The following is a 13,868-nucleotide window of genomic DNA, read 5'->3' on the forward strand; positions in this document are numbered from 1 at the left end:
GCCAGTGAGTCCATGACTGTGTCTGCGATGGGGTACCCCAGTTGGTGGCTCGAGGAAGTGGGGTACTTTGGGCCCAAGGCAGCGAACGGGGTGGCGGTCACGGGTGCGCTCGTGCTGGGGGTGGTCACGGTGACGGCGCTGGCCGTGGGGCTGGGGTTCTGGCTGGGCCGTCGCACGTCCACCGTCAAGTCCAAGGGCTATGCCTTTATCAAGTAGTTCGTTTGATCGTTGGTTTCACAGCATAACTTTGTAAGACGAAGAATATGTTCATTTGCGGCTTATAACGAAGTACTGGTCGTGTTATGACGAAGCATACGACCACTTCAACGTAGCTGAATCCATGGACTGGAGAACTGGACCGATAAAATCACGTGTCTAGACGTCGTTACACAGCCAAGCCAAGTGATCCGTCAATAACCACACCACCAGCTAACGGGACTACTGGTAGATTGTGTTATATGGTCTTGTGTAATTTCACTTTTTTTCGTGTTTAGCCAGGACCTACCGGGTAGCCAGCTCTACCAATGCTATCTAGCTGGCGGCTAGAAATGCAATCAGTACTGTATAACCAATCGTTTAAACGTTGTAGAACGCAAATCTGCTCTGTATGATGTACAGGGACCGGTTCACTTGCGAACTACTTCAAAGTACCTCGGATACAGTCAAATCTTTCAGTTATATATCATTCCTTAACCCGACCACAAAGCCACTTCTAGTTCAATCGAAGCGTACGTAGCAACACACATCATACGTTGAGTAACTCTACTTGACAAGGACGTAGCCCTTGGACTTGACGGTGGACGTGCGACGGCCCAGCCAGAACCCCAGCCCCACGGCCAGCGCCGTCACCGTGACCACCCCCAGCACGAGCGCACCCGTGACCGCCACCCCGTTCGCTGCCTTGGGCCCAAAGTACCCCACTTCCTCGAGCCACCAACTGGGGTACCCCATCGCAGACACAGTCATGGACTCACTGGCAAAGTCCGAGAAGATGGACCCGTCGTGGAACCGAGTGACGACGTCCACGAACAGTGCGTAGAACGCCTCGTGGGCAGACGTGGCAAACTTGTTGCTGGCCGCAGTCAAGTGGGCCACCAGGGCCGCCTCGCCCTCCCTCGCCAAGATCGACACGGCCGTCGCCTGGACCTCTTGTTGCGCTACGAAAGAAGCGGGCTTAGCTACGTTCGTCGTTCTTTATAAGGGTGTACCCTCAAACGCCTTTTGCTCCACAGCAAGTTGAACGGCAGCCACAGCGGGCATCGCGTGCTTATAGAAGTGGCCAGCGTAGTTGCCGATGAGGGCGTTGATCCAGAAAGACGCGTTAAAGTCGAAGCGAAGGAGGGACCCTTTCGAAGTCAACGCTGGCACGGAGCTCACTTTGGCGTAGATGGGCACGTATGACGTGGCATGCGGCGCGTACGGACCAAACCTGGTGGTTGAGTTTGAGTGTCCATAGCTGTATTCGTTGGATCCAGGATTGTATTTTACCAGAGAAAGCCCAGGTTGGAGTTGTTGGGGTTGGCCACTGTCACATACGAGTACGTGGTGCGATACAGGGAAATCGCGCGTTCAAAGAACCCTCCTTTGCCCTGTGTGCCAGGCGCAACCGAGTTTTCCCCCACAGCTACAAATCACTCATGAACAAAACAGACCTTAAAGCGCAAATATATTTGCCGTACAGTATCGATCGGGGTTGCCGTACGGGCCCGACTGGGGGCCTTGCGTCAAGTCGAACGTTGTGTTTTCGTAATGATCGCGTTGGAATCGGATGAGATCGGACGCATCCAGCAGTCCCGCCGTCTACAAAATCATCAACACATTTCAAAAATCTTCACAATGCAAAAGACGTACCTCGACTGAAAACGGATACGTCGTGCCAAAAGCATCCGTGTACGGACTCAGGTCCAAGCTCGGGTTGGCCAGCGTGTACACGCGCCACTGACGACGCGTCGAGTAGTAAAAGGACTCGCCAGGGCGGCGACGGGCGTACGCGACTGTAAAGTCAAAGTCGGACTGGCCGTCCCAGAAGTTGTTGCGTTTGGCCACGTCGTAGAGGTTGGAGGAGCCGAGGAAGTTGTCCGAGTCGGTCAAGTTGACGTGGTGGATGATGAATTGGTTGCCGATGGCCACGATGTGCGTGTCGGGGACTCGCTGGGCCACCCACACCGCCGACGCCCCCGAGTCGTCTGGCAGGATGTGGAATACCCACCCTTCCTTGGTGTCAGTCACAGTCAGCGTCTCCCCCGCTTCGCTGTACACGGCGTCGCCTTCCCATTCGGCGCCATAGTACCCGTACTGTACGGCCAAGTCGCCCATGAGTTGGACGGCCTCTCGCGCTGTCTTGGTGCGTTCAAAGGCCACGCGCGCCAGCTCTGTGATATCGAAGAGCGCTTTGCCGCCTTGGGTAGCTGGTTTGGCCCACAAGTTGGCCCCGCACGTGCTTTCGCCGATGGCCAGTTGATGCTCGTTGATCAGGGGGTACACGCCTTCAATGTACCCGTACGTGGTGGCTACTTGCGGAATCTGTCCGATGCCTTTGGTTTCTGTCCAATTGAAAAAGTTATTTTGCTGGTTTTCCTTGAAGTACTCTGGTGCGCCTCGCGCAGTGCCAACTAAAGCAGAAATGGTTAGTATAGTAAACCGTTGATTGTTGAGGAGGTTACCGTAGCGAGGGTACACTTGGCTTACGAGCACCACATCGCGCTGGGAGCCTGCCGCGTGGGTCTTCTGGGGCACCTTGGCAATGCGAAAGTCGCACGACGAGCAGTCGTTGGTTTGAGTGGTCATGGGCGAGCCACTCTTGGACGCCTTCGCGCCGACTAAAATGGCGGTGCACTTGTCCGTCTCAACGAGTCGTGCCGCGGATGCCACGGCGAAGAGCCCAATCGAAGCCAAGAGAAGCTGCATGACTGTTGCAAGGAAGGTTGGAAAGTGCGGACGGTCAGTTGATGAATTTGACAAGGGAGGGGTGACATTGTAGCAGGAGATTCTGGCTAGATGATACTCGCATTGGTCGTGTCTTCCGGCCTGATTCGAAGATATTGAACAGTGGAACGATTCACACACTACACGTTGATTGGATGTAAATGGACCAATCATGTGCATTCAATTGAACCAATCACGTTGTCGATGCGCACTAGGGTTGAAATACCCTAAACAATGGATCCTCGTATCCGGACAACTTGGCGGCGAATTTGTAGCCGCCGACATGGAATTGGAGGAGTTTTACTTACTTAACGTTACAGTTATGAAGTACAGTATGCATTCGTGCATTATTGGATCACATGAAGTGTTGCTTAAATGCTAACAGCCAACTCAATCGTCTTGGGGTCGAACGACACGTACTTTTGCTCGCGCGTGGAGTTGCGGGCGTCGACGGTGTCGGCTAGCTTGTGCAACGACGCTGTAAACGCATGGCACAACCCCTTGGCCTTGTCGTCAAGCATAACGTGGGAAAAGTCTTCCAGCACGGATGGCTGGACGAAGCCAGTGGCTGACATGATGAGTGCGATGCGCACGGCGCTCCCAGGTCGGTTGGCGGCCTCGCCTTCGACCCAAGCCGACCCGCAGAACGCCGGGTCGCTCACGTACTCGGCCAACGTGCCCAAGTGATTGTGCATGCCCGTGACCCACATGATGCATTGCGCGAGCACGTCTTTCAAATTGTCCAAGCTCAGGGGTGGGAAATACCCCGGTAGTTTGTCCAAGTAGTCCCAGAAATGAATCACCGATTGATCTTGCTGGACTGCGTCGTCGCCCGTGTAATACAAGTCGACGTAGTTGCTCACGAACGTTCGCAGCACGTTCCAGTAGTCCAGGCCGTCTTCATGGTACGGCAGCTTGACCGAGTCCACGCCTTGGCTGGCCATTTGCTGGGGAAACGTGGCAAAGTTGAACCGAGCAATGCCGTAATCCCACGTTTGTTTCATGCCTTGCTCCGTGAGGGCGAACCCCCGATGTAGCATCCCCTTGGGCCAAAACAGCGCCCACGCCGCGGCGTAGTTGATGACCACCGATCGAAACGTGAACGGTTTGATGAGGCGGCGCAGCGGGTGGTTCACAGGCAGGTATTCGCGCGACGACGTGGTCAAGTAGTTGGCCACCATCGAGTGGATGCCGAGCAAGTGGTCCACCGCTGTGACTTTGGTGTTGAGTGAGCTGCGAAAGCAAAACTTGACATACTCCCATTGGTCGTCGCCTGGCATGTACGTGTTGCCACCGCGCACAATCTTGACCACTTTGCCATCCCTGGTAAAGAATGCATCGGCCCCATACTTGGCATACCCTGGGCGCACTTCTAACACGTGCATAAAGTCCAAGAGTACGCCATAGTACGACCCGTCGTCGTGCGGGTCGCTTAGCTTTTCCACCAAGTGTTGGCCAAACCCGTTGAACGCAATCAGCTCGAGCGCGCGGTCAGAATACCGATCGTTCCAGTGCACGTTCACGCGGGGCCACATTTTGCCCACTTTTTGCATCACGTACGCTTCCATGTCTTCGCCGGGCAGCCAGTTGTCAGTAAAGTTGTCGCCAATCGGTAGCGTATCTCGGAGGAGGACCATCGCCGCCTTCTCGTACCACGGATCCAGCGGCGTGTCTTCGTCTTCGGTCGGTACCATGATCGACGTGTGAAGGAGGTTGATCTTGGGCAAGGTCTTTTGAAACTGCGGCAGCTTGAGCGCCGTGGCGGCGTTCGGGACTTCCCACGCAGCTTGCTTTGTTTGCAGCAGTTGGATCATCAAATGTGTCCACGAATCGAGGCGCGAGTCGGTAAACATGTCGTACAGCGACTCCATGTTGTCGCGATATGCCTTGGCTTCCGGTAGCGCCAAAAACTTCTAGTCGTCGTGGCACCCCGCGACCTCAAACAAGTTGCCGTCGTTCGAGTCGCCGAGGCACCGACGTTTAAAGTTGACCGCCATGAGCCCGCCCTTGGGGGTCGCGTGGGGCTCGTTCTCGGCCAGCGAGTAGTCTTGGAATGGCAGCATTTTCCACTCGTAATCGAGCAGCGACACGAATACGCTTTGCAGCACCAGCGTCCGGATGTGTTCGTCCAGCGCACGGGGGAAGAGCTCGACATGCTCTTGGTGGAGAAAGCGATTCGGAGAAAACTGCGCCGCGTCTGGCCACGACGTTGTGGCTTCCAGCACCGCAGTGCACAGCGTACCGCGAGGCAGTTTGAGCACGCCTTGCTCCTTGTTGTGATTGTTGGGGGAGGTCGTCGCGATGTCCACGTCGCGAGTTGCGCGGCCGTATATGTGGTTTGGCCCAGCCACGTAGTACCGCGTGACTTCTTTGAGGAACCGGTGGATGTACCCCAGATCGTCGAGGTGGCTCCACCGCTCGTCGACGGTCGGGTACTTGGCGGCAAACTCGGCCCGCGCCTGCACGAGCTTGGCGCGTTCTTCTTCGAACACGCATAACGCCGTGATCGAGTTCACGACGAGGCTTTCGACGCTGCTGAGACCGGTTACGAGCACGTGGAACATATGCGTGCGGATCGCGTGGTCGTCGAGCTGCTTGTCCGCGACCAGCGCGTCCAGGACACACGCCTTCGACACGCCTTGCGCGACGCGGTCACGACTGCGGGCGAGGGCAGGGTCGACTAATGTCTTGAGCAAGTCGCCGCGAAGTTTCACAGCGGTGCGATCGGCATACCCGAGAGACGTGCGCATGCCTTGGATGAAGTTGTCGACCACCGAATGCAGGCCCTTGACTTGGTCGCCTGTGGCGTCGTCCATGCCGAAGAGAAGGGCGAGGAAGATGTGGAACACCAAGTCCGCCGACGTTGTCGCGAGCGACTGCACGCCCCCCCGAGCCGCCCATCGGTGGTGTTCGCGGTGCACAATATCGCGAAGCACGGACTTGTACCGATTCAACTGCGACGGTCCCGCGAGGGCTTTGCGAAGCGCGTCGTGGGCATGGTCGTACGCTTGTCCGTCCAGCGAAGGCAGAATCGGACCGAGGAGGTCCACGTAGCCGTGGGGAAGGGACCCGTGGCGGACGAGACTGCCGTCGGCAAACTTGGCATCAAACTCGCGGACGCCATCGACCCCAAAGAACCCCACGACGCTCTCCTGGGAAAGTGCAAACTCGAGCACGGACAGGTCGGCCCGGTCGCCGTCGAGCTTAATCGGGTTGTTGCCTTGGTTGTTGTCGTCGGGGGATGAGAGGAAGTGCACCGACTGGTTGGATGATCGCTCGGTGGAGGCTTGGTGGCCCATCGTTGTAAAACGAAATGTGACGTCAAGGCACGTGCATTCTTATTACCGTATGGCTACTTAAGGTCGTACAGTGTATTATTGGTCAGTTTTCACGTGTTGACAGATTGTAAAGTCCACCAATCACAATGCACCATGATGAAATTCAACTCAAAAACTGCGGTGAATCTTGGCTATCCAATTGTGGGGATGAAACGACCCTTGCAAACTATCACCACTGTACTTGTACATCCTAGCGATATCTGTATGTACAGTGTACACCCAAAGTTATACCCCATGTCTGTAAACTACAGTACATAGACGACAACGACACAATCCAAGGCAGGTTTTCCGCAGATGGCAACATGCATGGGGCTGTCAAGTAGTACAAGGGCATGTCATGTATCTAATCCGTTATATAGTCGATCCTCCAATTAAGATCGCAGCAAACGTTCGAAGATCGCGTTGGAAGCTTATGGGGTTATAAGACCGAACCGCTCTGACAGTACAGTATATTTGGTCAAGGTAAAAGAAACTGCATTGAAACGTTCATGCTGACAAGATGGACATGATGATCCAGCATAGTTTTGATTCCAAAGGCCGTACCTACAGTACGGTAGTAGAAGTACTTACCGACGCGAATGGCAGTTTGAGCATTCCTTTGGCGACTACTCTGTACACTGTACTACGTCGTCGTGCTGTGCGAGCGGCATGAAACAACAGTCAACTTCTAAGCAGGTCAAGCCAAAGCATGTACTGGTACACGCTGTTTGTGTCTCAGTTCAGCCAGCTCACTCATCGTGGTCGCACCGAATCACGTTTCCTCGTGCTGTGGATTGTGAATTGAACATCATTCCGCTGCACTACCAACACTCCGTTGACAGAATGTAGGTCGATTGTGTAATTATGCGGCACATGGCACATCGCCATTTCACAGTTCGACCATGTTTGGCGTGGGGTTAGCCGTTGGAGGAGGCGTGTTCTGCTACATTGGGCACAAGATCAAAGCATCGAGCAGCCGAGCTCTGCGTGACACCCAAATTATCTTGGAGAGCAGAGACATCGCATCCATTCCCGCGACTCCTTCGCACGAGCGCCACACCGAGTACGTGAGCTTCTCAGGCCGGTTGAAGTCGTTCGACTCGCCGCTGTTGAAAAGTGCGATCATGCGTCGCATGAACTCCGACGTGCACGACGCCATCCGTCTCACGAGCACGACGTACCAGCGTGCGGAAGAAGCGGCCGGCCACGTCCTCCTGCACACCGAGACCAAAGTGTCCGAGTCGGAAGCCGGCGGCATTGTTGCCGTGGAACCGTTCACGGCCACGTCGACTAAGGTGTTGTTAAAGGACTCGGTGTACTTCAGGTCGCTGTACCGAGCAGGGGAAGACGAGTTCAAACCGTCTGTGGACTCGTTCATCTCGATCTTCAGCGAGTCCGCCAAGAGCAAAACCATCGGCTTCCGCACCTCAGAGCGACTCATCCCCGTGGATCAAGTCGTGTCGGGCGTCGGCCTCGTGGAGGGACGACTGGTTCCCGGGGCCACGGGAGCGCCAAAGCTAGAATGGGTGCTCGTGCATCCCGACCTCGTCCACGACCGCCCGGCGTTGGTCGTATACGGCGACAAGAGCGACCTCGTGCGCCGTCGGAAGCGACAAGCAGGGCAGCTAGATGACATTGGCGACGTTTTTAGCGTGCTCGGGGCTGTCGGCGTTGTTGTCGGAGCGTACAGCATCTTCAAGAGTACTAGTAGCTCCAAGTAGGTAGTCTAAAGCAGGAGCTCAACAAGTCATCGTGCCAAGTAGATGATGCGGTATGTACTTATATGCATTGGATCCAAGTTACATCATTGCTACTGTACTAGTACTTGAAGTACTAGTATCAATTACTAGTAGTTACATGCCACAGCCAATTGTGTACTTCTAATGTAAGTTTCAGTACTGTATTACCCTCGATGTACAAGGGTTTCGGGGTACAGTACGTTAGCATGGCTTATGGTGGACGGGTAACGCTGCGTGCTGTATTCTCATGCTTCCATGGAGTATGATCCGCTTTCAACTAACGCAGGTAGTTATTGCATGTCATGTCCATCATCGAGGCGCCTGCGCTTCACGCTTCAGCTCTCCCCGAATTACGCGATACTATTGGCTAAAATAATGTCATAATATCGAAATAGCGGGCTTGGATTGGTCTAAAACCCCGCCAGAAAATCTCAAATTGCGCGCAAGAACGAGCCAATCACAGCGGTCGGTGGGGTTTCAAATTGGCCAGCCCAATCGGCAGTACACAATTTGGTGGGAAAGGCGCCGACGACGACCATGGAGAAGCTCAGTTCCCCGAAACTCATGATGTCCCCCACAGCTACATGGAAGCGGCAGAAGAAGTTCACGCCCACGCGGCCCATTGTAGCATCCCCGCAGCCCATGAAGACGCGGAGGCGACGGCATTGCACGTCGCTGTTGTTCTCGCCAGACCCGGACGCGACTGCGGCGAAAAAGCCGAGATGTGATTCGTGCACGCCAACCACAGAGCACGAAGACAATGGCGAAGAAGGGATGACGGGATTCACGAGCAGTTCCAAGATCGAAGACGTGGGGTTGTTCAACTGCGACCACGACGTTCAGTTCACGGGCGGGTTGTACGGCGAAGGCACGGACGGCAAGGTCAGCGCGTGCATCGTCCAAGGGCAAAAGATCGCGTTGAAGCGATCCAAACCCCACGAAGGCTTTACGGCCGACCAAGCGAAGCGGAAAAGCGCCGTGGAACTGCATTACTTGCGCCGCGTGCGACACAAGCCAGGGTTCATCCAATGCCTCGGCATGTGCGACGGGATCGAGCACACGTGCATTGCGTTGGAAGTGATGGACTGCAAGTTGAGCGACTACCAGCGCAAGCGTATGGGTGTCAAGCAGCCGTTCCCGGCCCCCGTCGCACATCGCATCCTCAAGCAAATCGCCGCCGCGATGATGATCCTCCACGAGGAAGTGGATGCGGCCCACGGCGACCTCGCGTGCCGCAACATCCTCGTACGCATGCCGCCCAAGGGTCTCGAAGGCACCATCGACCCCGAGATCAAGCTCAGCGACTTTGGCCGCATCAAGACACGCGACCAAGAGCCGCCAATCCTGAAGTCGTCGTTCAGTTTCTTCAAGAACGCTGACGTCGGGTCGTTCGGGCGGGATGTTCTGTACCGGCTCCTCGTTGGGGACATCCTGCCCGCGCAGTCGTTGGAATCCCGGTCGCTGCATCGCCTTCTCCAGGACTACGTGGTCAAGTCCGTGCCGGATGCCGCCGCGGCGGCGCTAGGTCCGTACCGCAGTCTCTTCGACAAGTGCACCGCGTGGGGCGTCCGCCCGACGTTTCGAGCCATCCACGACCACATGGAAGCGTTGGAGTACTTTGAAGTGTTTGAAAACGGGTTGTTTCCCCTGAAACCAAACCTGCACCACCTCAACGCATCGTCATCCACGTCATCCACGTCGTCGTCGGCGATGCTGTCGACGCCAGACATCAAGCGCAGTTTGTCGTTTCAACGAGGATCGAGCAGCTGCTCCAAGAAGCACGACGCGGCCCCGTCCCCGCTGCCGCCCCTACCAGCCAAACCCGACCAACCACCGCCATCCGATAGCAAAGTCAACTGGCTCAAGCCCCGCCCTGTGCCATCCACGGCAGTAGTACCCCTCAAGCAAGGCAACCCAGGCACGTCGCGGAGATCGCTCAAGATATTGAACGAGATCTCCAAACAGAGATATTTAAAACAATAGAACCGCTCTTGTCAAAATATGACGACGACTTGGATGGGGGATGGCAAAAGTTAGACGTGGACTGAACTTTGGTAGGACAACAAACAGCACATCGGCGGCGCCACCTCTGTCGACTGGTGTGAGCAGCGACAACCGGCAGGATGGACGAGTCCGGAGCGGAGAAGCAAGTCCTGACCTCTGCAGCGAGACGGAGTACAGTATCGTCTCCCCCGTCCGCTACAGTATGCCATCATCCACCCACACAGGTGCTGCTAACTGTAAACCCAACTTGTTAACCAATGGTAAAGAATCCATCCTAACGCTCCAGGAGATAGAGTGTGCGAGTGTTTCACAAGCAGGGCTGGTACAACTGCTTCTCGGCGACATCCGATTAGACAGTTCTGTCAGCCCGTCCACCGCCATCGCAGGGAATGTGCATTGTACAGCATCGTGCTGTGCCGCTTGGCCGATCGGTTTCACTTTCTTGGCGGCAGAAATAAGGTCCTCCGGATAATACGGATAACGTAGGCCTATCGTTCCGGTAAACGTTGGCCACCGTCAGTAACCCTATTCGTTGTGGATATCCGGATACGCCGTCCCCACCACTCATTTTTAATTTTGTGCGGCCTCGGCGACGCTTGATGATGGCTGGTGATGGTGCCGCTAACCAGAACGCCAGTCCATGCTGTTCATTCCTGCATTTGCCGCTTTGCCCACGATGATGACGACGACTCGGATGACCGCAATCGAAATGAGAAGATCACAACTTCTTTCCCCATACTATCGAAGCTGCGTAGACTTGAAAGACTCCGCACACATTCGTGTGTGTGGTGACGGTTTGATCGATCTGGTCCACTTGCATGTTGTGTATATGATTGACCCGAAGGAATGTGATGCGATACAAACTTAGGACACCTCCGAAAGCGTTTGCCAACGCACTTGTTGTGGACTATAAGATATTCATACTGCCTGACTCCTCAATGCATTTTGTGTATATGTAGCGTTGATGAACGAAGTGATAAGTGTCTTTGATCAACTCATGAAACGAAGAACAATTTCTGTTGCCTTCCTACTGAGCTACCATTGCATGTTGTGTATATACCAACCATATATTGGGGATGACGAATTGAATATGCATAGTTCAACTGAATTCCGTGATGAACTACATCAAGCAATGTCTTTCGCTCCTATCCGACCCAATTCACACCACTGCATGTGCTTTATACCAAGTGTGATGAGTTATGATAAATGGGAATCTCTCTGATCTCATTCTACGAATGAGCCCTTGACGAGAACATATCATCCTTGCTCTGACTTGACTACCTTATGTAGTACTTATTGTTGATGTGATGTCTAAAGATAATCCAACTCTGAAGCTTACATGTTGACCAAACAATCTAGAGCTTTTTAACACTGATCAACAACAACCATATATTTATTATTGCATGTTTGCATGTATGTGGTCAGCTTCTCTTTGGAGGATGTGCGATATATTTCGCATATTTGGAGCATTCTCCCTCAAAGCTGGCCCAAACCGACTTGACCGGCCTAGTTTCAAGGGTCTTTGATTTACATTGACGAGAACCTCGGGTGCCTTGGTTACATGTACTAGTTATGTATATTTGGGACCTTCTTCGGGAATTATCCACTCAAGATGGGTAGCCTCCCTCAACAAACTCCCTAGACTGACGTAGGTGTTTTGTAGACTTGTGTGGAGTTTGCCCATTTGAGGTGGATTTCCTCTACGGGAAACCGTACATTGGACCTTGCTCTTTGTAGAAAGTAGTATTCACAATGCAGTTATCGAAATGAGAAGATGAATAGTTCTTCTTTCCACTGATCGACACGGATGACAACCAGAATATACCAAAGGGAGCCAGCCAGCTTTCCGAGGTGAATTTGATCGATGACTTGTATATATTTATATGTTTCAAGTGTAGCTGTAGTTACTAGTATATTATATATAGTAAGGCTTGGGTATCGAAATGAGAAGATGAATAGTTCTTCTTTCCACTGACCGACACGGATGACAACCAGAATATACCAAAGAGAGCCAGCCAGCTTTCCGAGGTGAATTTGATCGATATTCTAAAGCCACTGGTTCATATAGTATATATATATCGTCATGTATATCGTTTACTTCGAAGTATATAGTAAGCTAAGTGAAAATGAGTATGTTCCGTCGAACTGGTGCTTCGGGTGCATTGAGGGAGGTACCATCCATGTGCAGAAGTCATGGCGATTATGCTCAATCTGGGGACGAAGTGGCATCAATGTACATGATCATTCGTCAAGTTGAAACCGTGTCAATTTGATGCGAAATGGCTTAAGAAAGTCTACGTAATAAATAAATACTATATTCGGGCCTATTGGATTACACTTATTGTCCAGTCAATGTGACGCACCAAATTGGCAGACAATCGATGGACCAATCAAAACCCAGTACAGTATCAAGTGGCCAATCAAATCCACTCTTTGACGAATTAAACATGGAACTAGTGCGCGACTGAAATTAGTGTGATACTGGACGATCTTTACATACAAACGTCAGGACAAAGAATCGATCGATAGATTTGGCAAAGAATCAGCACAAAAGTCCAAATTTTGGGCAAACATCTAAAGCGACAAACCCGCCCTTTAGGGGTCGTGTGTCGACCAGCGAGGGGTCGAACGGCAGCATTGCCCACTTGGGGTTTGGGGGTTTCGTGGCACATATACAGTAGTACCACAAGCGTCCAAATGCCCAGTGCTGGGGAGACAGCTCGACGCGGTCTTGGAAAATCATCCGTCGCCGTGTTGAAAGGGTCTCAGCATCCCTCGGATGAGTGTTAGGACATTTTGAGGCGCGGAATTGATTGAGCCTTTGACATCAAACCAGTATACCTCCAAGGGGGGGGGTTGGGCGTGTGGTTTGAGGAGTGGCGACAATCGAGCGATTGCTTGAATGTAAGTGGCGTGGATGCTCGGGGCTAGGAGGGTCAAGCGGCTTGACTGAAGCCCATCAGTAACGTTGACCTCTAGTGCTTGCGAGCCCGCTGAGGAGGGTAGAGTGTGGAGGGTCAGTGTTAAAATTATGGTAAACTTATTGATATCAACAGCCAACACACATTCTTCGTGGAGGATAGCAATACTGTACAGTGGGCGAAAAGGCTCCCGAATTTTCGTAACTTCATCAATACCGGTACTACTCCAATTTTGATGAAATTTTGGAAATACTTCATATTACTTAGTATGAAACAGATTAGCTCCAAATCTCAAGTCTATCTGACTTGTGGGTTGTATTGAAATGCCACTGAGAATTTCTATTGCTTTGTAAAAAAATACAGTCGAAATTCGTTTTTGGTTACTTGGTGTTTGTTGAAGGGATGAAAAGCATAAAATATATGCTCCTTGCAAAATGAAGGAAGCTACTGCTCATGCAATACTCCACGTATCGGAATGCGATCAAGGCCACAGCACGCAACAGACTCTGGTGGTTGCTGTGGGCTATTCCGTTTGATATAGTACTGAGATTTGGCGGAGGAGTAGCATCCTCTCATTTTCTGGGGAGCCGTTTCGACCAAACATACTACTTGAACAAAAGTGTCGAGCAACAGCAAATATAGTTCGCCATTAATGTTACGGATGTGAAGTGGCGGCTTTGCCATTTCCCCATCCTGAAGACGCGCAGTGCAGGCTGCCAATGAAGGGGTAAACTGTCACCCCGCTCGCCTTCCAGGGCACATCATCACTCGACATGTCGGAAGTTTCTCAAGTACTGTAGGTGAGGCTTGGTGACCTGGTCACTTTCCCCTGTTTGTGAAATGCGACGAGGCTGTGATACGTGGCCGATTCCATCATTCCCTACGAACTGCTGGTACTAGTACTACGGTGGTGTTAGGGGGACACCCAACAACTGATCGAAATCAGCCTTGCGCGGTGGCCG

At 52.9% G+C, this 13,868-nt stretch overlaps 7 protein-coding genes across 7 annotated transcripts; 4 read left to right on the forward strand and 3 right to left on the reverse strand.

Moving 5' to 3' along the window:
- Positions 1-12: 12 nt before the first annotated feature.
- Positions 13-216, forward strand: H257_12192 (hypothetical protein; the record flags this gene model as incomplete). The annotated part of the gene is made up of 1 exon (XM_009839320.1): positions 13-216. The coding sequence occupies one exon, from the start codon at positions 13-15 to the stop codon at positions 214-216; it is 204 nt and encodes a 67-aa protein (XP_009837622.1).
- Positions 217-651: 435 nt separating this feature from the next.
- On the reverse strand, positions 652-2,919 carry H257_12193 (hypothetical protein). Its single transcript, XM_009839321.1, has 6 exons — positions 2,664-2,919; positions 1,852-2,612; positions 1,680-1,800; positions 1,489-1,624; positions 1,209-1,429; positions 652-1,157 (listed from the first exon to the last, which is right to left on the reverse strand). The coding sequence occupies exons 1-6, from the start codon at positions 2,905-2,907 to the stop codon at positions 763-765; spliced, it is 1,878 nt and encodes a 625-aa protein (XP_009837623.1). The 5' UTR covers positions 2,908-2,919; the 3' UTR covers positions 652-762.
- Positions 2,920-3,215: 296 nt separating this feature from the next.
- On the reverse strand, positions 3,216-6,256 carry H257_12194 (hypothetical protein). The gene has a single exon (XM_009839322.1). It carries the CDS (start codon positions 4,794-4,796, stop codon positions 3,297-3,299), a length of 1,500 nt encoding a protein of 499 aa, XP_009837624.1. The 5' UTR covers positions 4,797-6,256; the 3' UTR covers positions 3,216-3,296.
- On the forward strand, positions 3,220-6,260 carry H257_12195 (hypothetical protein). The gene has a single exon (XM_009839323.1). The coding sequence runs from the start codon at positions 5,311-5,313 to the stop codon at positions 5,977-5,979; it is 669 nt and encodes a 222-aa protein (XP_009837625.1). The 5' UTR covers positions 3,220-5,310; the 3' UTR covers positions 5,980-6,260.
- An 869-nt stretch (positions 6,261-7,129) lies between these two features.
- On the reverse strand, positions 7,130-8,109 carry H257_12196 (hypothetical protein). Its single transcript, XM_009839324.1, has one exon. The coding sequence runs from the start codon at positions 7,681-7,683 to the stop codon at positions 7,186-7,188; it is 498 nt and encodes a 165-aa protein (XP_009837626.1). The 5' UTR covers positions 7,684-8,109; the 3' UTR covers positions 7,130-7,185.
- Positions 8,110-8,496: 387 nt separating this feature from the next.
- On the forward strand, positions 8,497-9,971 carry H257_12197 (serine/threonine protein kinase). The gene has a single exon (XM_009839325.1). It carries the CDS (start codon positions 8,519-8,521, stop codon positions 9,962-9,964), a length of 1,446 nt encoding a protein of 481 aa, XP_009837627.1. The 5' UTR covers positions 8,497-8,518; the 3' UTR covers positions 9,965-9,971.
- On the forward strand, positions 9,965-10,485 carry H257_12198 (hypothetical protein). The gene has a single exon (XM_009839326.1). It carries the CDS (start codon positions 10,005-10,007, stop codon positions 10,455-10,457), a length of 453 nt encoding a protein of 150 aa, XP_009837628.1. The 5' UTR covers positions 9,965-10,004; the 3' UTR covers positions 10,458-10,485.
- The last annotated feature ends 3,383 nt before the right edge of the window (positions 10,486-13,868 follow it).

The sequence above is a fragment of the Aphanomyces astaci genome (assembly GCF_000520075.1).
Source record: "Aphanomyces astaci strain APO3 unplaced genomic scaffold supercont1.39, whole genome shotgun sequence".
In the NCBI taxonomy this organism is placed as follows: domain Eukaryota; phylum Oomycota; class Saprolegniomycetes; order Saprolegniales; family Verrucalvaceae; genus Aphanomyces; species Aphanomyces astaci.

What these genes read in the sequence shown, in the direction of transcription:
- H257_12196 (XM_009839324.1), bottom strand. Translation starts at nt 7,683, where the DNA reads ATGAGTCGCTCTGAGGTGCGGAAGCCGATGGTTTTGCTCTTGGCGGAC.
- H257_12193 (XM_009839321.1), bottom strand. Translation starts at nt 2,907, where the DNA reads ATGCAGCTTCTCTTGGCTTCGATTGGGCTCTTCGCCGTGGCATCCGCG. An exon ending in CCAAGTGTACCCTCGCTACG is followed by an intron (nt 2,613 to 2,663) that starts GTAACCTCCTCA and finishes TTTCTGCTTTAG; the next exon opens with TTGGCACTGCGCGAGGCGCA. An exon ending in CGGCAACCCCGATCGATACT is followed by an intron (nt 1,625 to 1,679) that starts GTACGGCAAATA and finishes AGTGATTTGTAG; the next exon opens with CTGTGGGGGAAAACTCGGTT.
- H257_12195 (XM_009839323.1), top strand. Translation starts at nt 5,311, where the DNA reads ATGTACCCCAGATCGTCGAGGTGGCTCCACCGCTCGTCGACGGTCGGG.
- H257_12198 (XM_009839326.1), top strand. Translation starts at nt 10,005, where the DNA reads ATGGCAAAAGTTAGACGTGGACTGAACTTTGGTAGGACAACAAACAGC.
- H257_12194 (XM_009839322.1), bottom strand. Translation starts at nt 4,796, where the DNA reads ATGGAGTCGCTGTACGACATGTTTACCGACTCGCGCCTCGATTCGTGG.
- H257_12197 (XM_009839325.1), top strand. Translation starts at nt 8,519, where the DNA reads ATGGAGAAGCTCAGTTCCCCGAAACTCATGATGTCCCCCACAGCTACA.